The sequence below is a fragment of the Pelmatolapia mariae genome, linkage group LG6 (assembly GCF_036321145.2).
Source record: "Pelmatolapia mariae isolate MD_Pm_ZW linkage group LG6, Pm_UMD_F_2, whole genome shotgun sequence".
Lineage (NCBI taxonomy): Eukaryota > Metazoa > Chordata > Actinopteri > Cichliformes > Cichlidae > Pelmatolapia > Pelmatolapia mariae.
Window position 1 is genome coordinate 30,775,698 of NC_086232.1, and position 8,947 is coordinate 30,784,644.

Below are 8,947 nucleotides of genomic sequence, written 5' to 3' on the forward strand. Positions count from 1 at the left end.
GCAGGTTTTCAGAGTTTTTGGAAATGGAGTGTGGCTTATCCTGGAGGTCCTAACACGATTTCCTCTCATAGAATCAGTTCACAGTTTGTTTGTTTGAAACTGCGTTGCCGTTTCACAGCTGTGCCGATGTTGGTTCAGTATTCAGATGGGTGCGTTGTGATTCAGGTGAGCAAGATGTGGAGCATGTAATCTAATGTTGTTCACTTGTGTGTGTGTGTGTGTGTGGGGGGGGTCAGGTGTGAGATCTTGTCCATATCTATGCAGGTCAGAGGCAGAATGAAGAAGGGTTTTGATTAGTCGGCAGGTTAAAGCAGGAGTATTTATAGTTGTTGCCTGTTGCACATTGTCAAAATACCCAGGCTAGTGCAATATTATTCTGCGATATGAATGGCGAAGACAATAGTAGTGACTAATGATGTTTGACAACGACTATGATGAGTGTGTCCTGTGCTTTGGGCGCATTGGTGCAAAATTCCCAAGTAGTTAAAAACAAATTCTGCTGAATGCAGTGGCTGCTGCCTACACAAAATTGCTGTGTACTTGCCCTTTAAAGAGATGCAGTGTGCACACTCCTGCCTGTGCTCCACAATTTCTTGTCTGCCCTGTAGAGTCGATCTACTTGCACTTTTCAAATCATTTTCCACACCTAACGTCTAAACTGCTCCCTCTTCTCTGCTTTCTCTTTGTTTTTTACAGTGCGGCAAAGGAGCAGAGAACTTTGACAAGTTCTTCACACGCACCCAGCCCCAGCTCACACCGCCAGATGAGCTGGTTATTGCCAACATTGACCAGGCCGAGTTCGCAGGGTTCTCTTTCATCAACCCACAGTTTGTACACCCGTCGCTCAACAACAGCGAATGAGAAGGATGGGAAAACCTCTGTGAGGAACCTTTCTGCTCATTGCTACCCATTTAAACCAACCACCCACCTAACATCTGACTACCATTCAATCCTAATGTGTTGGTGTTATTCCTAAGCAATTCTAGGGCATGCACATTTTGCCAGTATATATTATGGATTGGAGAGGCTGTATTTGTCTACAATTTAAGAAATGTATTTCTCTGCTTATAAATCTCAATGGATTAAAGTTATATTCTACAGAAATAATTGGCAGGTTGTAAATTGTATCTACTTGGATAATCACAGTATGGATATTATGCGATAATCTGAGAAACACTCGTTAGGCAGTGTAGATGCTATAGCCAAATATGAAGGAGAGGCGGTGCAGGCGTTTAAACAGCACCTTGTTGTTCAATGTTTCCTGTATAATGTTTACAGTTTTTTTCTCCTTTGATTTCATGGTGGTGGTGTAAAATGAAATGTTTTTACAAATTGATTCTAGCCAGTCTCAACTTCCAGTGTGTGTGTAGCAAGCCAACTGAAGGATTAACAGTGAGGTTCTAAAACATATGCAGCCTGTAAACTCATAGGTATCAAAGTGTTGCATCGTTTTGGCAACAAGTTCACTTGGCTTTACTATTATCAGCCACTTTGACCTGATTGTGACACAAATAATAGTGTAAGCTCCCAATCCCTTGTCCTTATTAAGCTTCAGCTTGTATATTTTCCTTATCAATGATTTTGTGGACAGTATGCGGACACACAAGTTTAACAGTGGCAGTCTTATTAACCTACCTTGAAATCAAACAGTTTACAGTTTGTCATAGTCTAACACTTTTTAGAGTTAATCACTGTTTTGTCCCATGCTACACCCGCAGAGGCTCACATTGGTCTTAAATGTTGTAACAGAGACTGTAAAGAAATTTTCAATTACTGAACACTGACATTTTGTATCAGTGTGCATTAACCATAAAATGTTTTATTGAATACGGTGTCATCAGCTTAAAAGCTGATAAAACACTGAAATTGGATACAGAAATTTGATATCAAATTTGAAATCCTTTCACGTTGCGTTGCTGTAATGAGAACAAACTTGTCTTTCATTTGGAGTCTGGATAGCCATTATTAGTTAAATCAGTTTTTGTTTTGGGGGTTTTGTTTTTACTGTTTTTACAGGTTTGATCTCACTCTCATACCGTATTTTTCCATTATAGCAGAATAATATTTTAATGTACTTAAAACTGGTGTGTATCTCATCTGTAAATAATTGCAAGTTCTTTAAAAAAAGAAAAGAAAGTATAGCAAGTTACAGTTTTATACCAACACCTGAATGTGCTTTTATTACATCAATTAGATAAGCCAATATTTGTATGTTAAAAGCCCAGTACAGATCAGCACTGTAACAGTTTCTTTAACAGAGTCCACATTTAGAAAGTTGTGAAACATTTGTTCTACTCTTTGTCTGAATTATATAAAATTCTTCTTTTAAAAAAAAATTTTTTTTGAGCGATTTTGACTGCAAATTGTGTGTTGATTGGATACACGTCTGGCTGTTGACCGTCCCTTCGTATCTGCATGCTGTTGGTAGGCGTCATTCATGCACGTGATACGTTACGGTAAATGCTGCATGCTAAAAAAGTATGAAACTCCAAAGAATAACAATGTCACAGTAATCAAAATCGTGGTTTACAGTAAGTACAGATCCACTTTAATGTTTTTACTGGTTTCTTAAAGAATGGTGACCGTGATTAGCTTAACTACATGCTGGCTAAAAAAAATCCTACTGATAGCACTTCACTCTTAATGGAACAAGTTGTCAAAATGTTAGTAGTAATGTCTCAAACTGCTCCTGCTTGCTCTGATTCTGTATGTGCTGTTTAGTACAAACTGTATTTTTTTTTTTTTTACAAAAATGCACTATTTCCATCTCAATTCGCCCACACAGCTCCAAACAAACCCACATTCAGCTTGTTTGTAGGTCTTGCCGGTGAGTGTTAAACAGTCAAAAGATTAGATAGTAAAAACAACTCGCTCCTTTCTCTTCTCTTACACCTTTTCCTTTACCTCAATCGAAAATGTCATAAAGTCAGGAAAAAAGGTTAAGGATAATCTGTAGGGACTTAGAGAAACAACAGTGCTGCTAGGAGAATGTGACCCCTACTTGCAGGTTGCTGACCTGGATGCAACCACAATGTTCCAAACCTCCACTAGCAGTTCATCTTAGAGAGACCACATCTGAAGTATGTAGGCTGTATAAATGTGGATAAACCAGTAAAAGGTGTTACTTCATTACCAAGGTTGGATTTGTTTAATCCTACGGGTTTAACATATTGTTGAAATTTCAAAACACATAATCGTATAAGGTTTATGGACAACACAGCAATGATTTGCAAGTGGTCTGCATCCCTTAGCAGCAATGTTGATTTTTAGCTAAAGGATTCTCTAGTATATTATATGCCAAAGTAGATAAGAAAGGAAGCAAGGAGGCACTGAAAAACCTTTCCTTTGCAGTCAGAGAATTCGAGCATCTGTTATCGTGGTTGCTGTTTAAATAACTGGTCAAAAGACAATTTCACCTAAAACCAGATTTAAGGTGGGCCGTTACACATCCCTGCCGATTATTATCGCTGCTTAACTGAGAAAACTACTCAGCTGTCTCAGTCAAGACAGTGCAGATAGATTGGTGATTGTGAAAACAAGCTACAAGAACAACAGTGATTTGCCAAAAGAATGCAGATCACAGGATTTGAATGCTATAGAATAGACATTTATTATAACATAAATGTAAATACATCTAGTAATAGCAGATAGACTTAAATTGCTTTTTAAATTCTTTCATGAGACCTAGTCGCTGTCACAGGGGTTAGATCAGTGCTGTCTTCTGTAGAAGCTTGATATACTGCATATATATTGTATAGATATATATATGCACGCGTATACACTTTATGTCCCCATGCTCCTTTTGCCTTTACCTAAGAGAATTTGGAACGCAGAGTCCAGATCTTTGGTGAGTTTTGGCTTAGACACTCTGATAATTGGTAGATCAGTGGGACCACACGCTCTCTAGTGTCTCATGAATGTTTATTATAATCTTAATGTTGCGTTGTTGTTGCTTTTTTTTCCTTTGTTTTTTTTTTTGCTCTCATTTTTTGTTGTCAGTTTTATTTCTCTAGCATCTGCACAATTCAGGAATGTTTCAAAGGATATATCTCAATATCATACTTCAAAGCTTATATCTAACTGATATAGATAGGATAGATATTGTTTGAATGTAACTGAACTTAATATTTTGTCAATATTTTTGTCCGATCTCTCCTAGTTTGTTTCCCATCTTATACGGACATTTGCATGTGCCAAACCTGGAAAACACCGGAATTTGAAAATTGCAGCGTCGCACTAGCTGCGGTCACCAAAACAACTTTGTTTGGCAGCTTCTAAAGGCATACGCTGCTGTACAGTCAGTTGGCCACATTACAGTAGCATGCTAACACGAGTATACCAGTGCACATTGTGTCAGTACACTTAACAATGCCAGTCGGTTTGATAATCAACTTATCCTGCACGTTGTTCCCTTTGGGCAGAACATTTCATTTGGTAGAGCGTTTGATATTCACAGTGAATTTCAGAGAAATGAGAGAAAATATTCCTTGTACATACTCAGAGTTTGCTCAGCAGCAGTCTTGCCCTTGTCTAAACCTAACTTGCACCTCTGTATGTGACAAGTGCTGACTTAATAGCCTAGCTTCATCCCTTTAATAGAATCTCTGTTGACTTGCTGTGTTTTCAAAATGTCAAGTCACAGTCGGTGTGGGCATAAAGATTATTCCTCCCTTGTGTGCCTTTCCCAGCTTGTACACCTATACTGTACATATTCTTTTTACTCTTTGTCTACCGTGCTCTAACCTGAAGTCTCTCTTCCATTTTTACTTCATATCACAACTCAGCGTCTCAGATCTTAATGTTAAATGTGTTTTCAAACTAGGTAATTAATAAAAATAATAATAATAATTCACATGAATGTAATTTTAAAGGTTTTTTTTGTCACTGTCACAATAACCTTTAACTGTCTAAAGATTTAAAACTGGATTCATTCTTGCGTGTCTCCTACCTTTACCTCCCTGTGCCTATTTATGACTGTACAACATGGCGAATTAATTAATATTCTGTATCAAAAATATCAAAGATTACGCTTGTTGATGGATGAGTGAAGAAAGAATGAACAGGTGATGAATTGGGTTAAGCTGAAATGAATGACAGGAGAGATGATAATTGCTCGTTTTGAAGAACAACTCCCGTGCCTCATCATATTGAACCGTCCCTCCTTTGTCCTCTCTTTGAATCAATCTGTAGTTCCTTCCTCAGTGCCTGGGCCATGAAAATCCATTCCTCATTGATAGTGTCCCCCACCTTTTAAATCATAGGGTAGTGGTTATTGTATCACTTTGTGAGTCTGCACGTGTCATCAAGACTAAATGTGGTCCTGGGGACACCTACTGTAGTGGGAACTACCACAAAAGCAGGTGAACGCAGTAACATCACAACTTTACAGGTGTGTAGTTGGGATCAAACGCAGATGTGGTCTAAACCATAAGTTCCCAAAAAAAGATTGGGAGTAGGGGGGCAAGAGGCCCAGTGGCCCCGTCTGTTATCACGCCCCTATCAAACAGTCTTTTGTATTGTATATGTATTTGTAAATCACCATATGAAGCGTCATATTTGGTGTATAAACACAATATTTTCCTCTATGGGGCTAGTCCTACAACTCCTTGGTGCTGCAGCTGGTTTGATCCCATCACAAGTTGGTCTCTAGTTTCTAGTTCACGCAATTCACTCAACAGAGACGGCATCAGCCCAAGACTTTTCAGTTCTCTCTGGGTTTGACTAATGCACCACAGGAAAGAAATTAGCCAAAATTATTTGTTCTTTTACATTTTTTTACATGTCCTCAACTTTTTGAATTTAGTTAGGGTTAGGTTTAAAGATATGGTCATACAGCTGTTTCAAGATTTTATTTTAATTTATAGATTTTAATTAGTACTTCTGTCAGTCCTTTTCTGTGGATGAATCTGGTATGACGTCTTCTTTGTAGTTAGTCATCACTCTGCTGTTTCCTGCTCGATTTGAATTAAGAGAGTTTTAAGTAAACTATCCTCTTGGCCAAACAGAGCATAAGATCAGTGATGTGCAAGAATGCCTTATATCTTAGTCCACAGTGTAACCAGTTCTCCCACTTTCCTCTGTTCAGTTATAATTTCTGCACCCCTGTCCTGTACATAAATGACTTAAATTAGATATCTACATAGACTGTAAAAGAAAGAACATATTGTATTTTGCAAATGGTGTATGTTTGTTATTTTTTTTCCCTTGTCAGCCTGAAACCTTTAAAATGAGTCTGAGCTACTTACCTTGTAATTGATTGTGTCATTTGTACCTAATGTATGATAATGCAAATAAAAAAAGCAAAATGAGGTCCATACTTACACAAGTGAATGTTTTTGTTACTGGCTTCTTTCAAACTTTGCATGAACTGTGTATTATTTCAAAATGCAATGTATTGTTGGGGTTTAGTTTATGTTTCTCCTCAGATGGAACACAAGCATGTTAGTCTATTTTGAGCAATGTGTCATTGGCGTCACATGATGTGTCACACACACACACACACACACATAAAATTGATACTGACCAATTTAGACAAAGTTTGAACTGAGTGTTGTTGGTGAGTCTGTGGCTTAATTTTATTTTTATATTTGCATCTTCTTTGTGTGTGTGTGTGTGTGTGTGTGTGTGTGTGTGTCAACTTCTGCAGTGAAAAGCTGCGATTAATTTAATTAATTCTGTGTGCTTTATTTGGCCGTTAAGTTGGCAAAAATATATATATATATATATATAATCAGTCCAACATCTAATGTGCTGCAATACATATTTCTGAATTTTTACCTGCATTCATCCATTTAGCTTGAAATGTGTTAGGATGATTATATTCTGCACAGATGGAGGACATGTGACTTTATTGAGCTGAAGTCCGGATGAAGGAAGAGGGTTGTTATTGATGGAAGACATAGTGTGGTAGTCACTGCTGTCACGAGTAATCAGGGTTGACTTAGACTGAAGAGCATTACAGACATGTGCCACAGCTGAGGGACACCGCACGATCTTTAGATGTGGTGCAGATTAGGTTTTTGGTGCACCTGGGGCTTTACTTTTCAACCAGAAAGGGATTAATGTAGAGCCCATTAGCATGTTTGAGGACTACGCTGACATTTCAGAAGCATAGCATGATTGCCACCTAATCAAATACCTGTCAGAATATCAGATTTTTGTTTTCATGAAACACACCAGCATCCATAGTGCTTACTGATATAGATTGTGAGGTCATATTTGTTGTTTCTTACACACTAGCATATTTTCTCTACTTTGACATGACAAAGTATAGGCTTGCCATGCCTTTTTAGTGTAGTAACAAAATGTAACATTTGACATGTACCTTGTGCCAATTTAAAGAAAGCAGCAAAACAAAAGAGAGTAACCATCTCAGTGGTCATTGTGAGCTAATCTTATTAGTCTTAGAAAGAAACAAAGACAAGTGAAAACAGGTTGCAAGCATTTCTTACTGCTGCCTCCATTATAGTATTGATCCCTGAACAGTTTTCCACTAATTTCTTTCAACCTTGACCAAGACAGAGGAGAATCCTTTATCTTGTTAGTCGCAAAACTTGAGCTCATATTATTCTCAACCCACTTGATAGCTTTCATCCATCTTACTGAAATTTTCTTAAATGAGAGCCCATAATTACTATAGCTCGTTGCTGGCAGGCAGCCAATGTCCTAAGTGGTGGCTTAGAGTAATAAGAAGAGGCTTGCCAGGATTTTACAACAAACTGAGCCTGGTTTTATTCAGTTTTCAATCCTTGCTCTACAGCTCTTGAATCTCATTGTTGAGCCCGTCACACTGCAAATTTGACCTAAATATGACAATGTGAGTCTGAAAGGGAATCATTTCATTTTCTTTTCTTTAATATGACTTAAAGTCTATTAAATGAATCAAAATTGTATTTATTTATTCTGTCCTGGGTTGTAATAGAGAAAAGGATGATATTGTTTGGGCATACAGGGTTTTGAGACAATGCTTAGCTGCCATCTGATTAGAAAAAGTCCTGCAGTATGTTTAGTGTTGGACCCAGCTGGTGTGTGAACTTTTGTTATGTTTCAGTGTATTGGTTTCTCTCATTCTCTATTTTACACACACACACACACACACACACACACACACACACACACACACACACACACACACACACACACACACACACACACACACACACACACACACACACACACACACATCAGAATAACTTAAGCTGTTGTGAAAGTGAAAGAGCTACTGTAAATGATATACTGTCATAGTTTTTATGAGAATAGCTTTAGCCTTAAGTAGAGCAGATACATTACTATTACTGCCTGATACACATTTGTATCTTTGTGATTAATGACTAAGAAAGAGTGCATTACTGAAGCTGACTGATTTATGTTTGCTTTACATACATAAAAAATGAAGAATGAATGAAAAAGGACGATGCTGAGCATTTCTGAATTTAGATTCTGTTTGAAAGCAGAAAAAAAAAAGAAATTATGCACTGTAATGATGAGACAAGTGAGATAGCCTTATTAAACAAGAAGAAATGGAAAATAGAAAGAGAAGGGCCCTGTCTGGCTTCCGGTAGAGCCAGAGAGTGGTTATGTACAAGGCCGAGTCAGAGCACAGCTGATGACAGCTCATTGTTCACTCCTGTGATCAGTTGTGGTTGTTAGTCATCTGGGAGTGATTAGCATGCTTGTATATGACTGTATGAATATCCACGTATAGAGGCATTTTAGTGTTAAATTCAGTCTTAAAAGAACCCAACAGATTATTGCTTTGCCACACTATCACATTAAAAATTATTACTGAATAAGCTTCATGAGTACATTGAATACGTTTCATACTTTTTGAATTCTTTTTTCATCGATTTAAGCAATCACACAAAGCTCCTAATCTCATGTGGAAACACGTGCACAGACTATACAGTGCATCTGTTTCAAGTGCAAGTAGAAACAGATGTTACATAAA

The 8,947-nt window shown here is 37.6% G+C and overlaps 1 protein-coding gene across 4 annotated transcripts in view; it reads left to right on the top strand.

Annotated features, from left to right (window-relative positions):
* The window catches only part of prkcaa (protein kinase C, alpha, a), a 133,520-nt gene extending 127,204 nt beyond the window's left edge, over positions 1-6,316 (top strand). For all 4 annotated transcript variants that reach the window (XM_063476571.1, XM_063476569.1, XM_063476568.1 and 1 more), the window contains one exon: positions 697-6,316. In XM_063476571.1, coding sequence (XP_063332641.1) covers positions 697-861 — 165 coding nt within the window. In that variant the 3' untranslated portion in view covers positions 862-6,316. The remainder of the gene's footprint in view (positions 1-696) is intronic.
* The last annotated feature ends 2,631 nt before the right edge of the window (positions 6,317-8,947 follow it).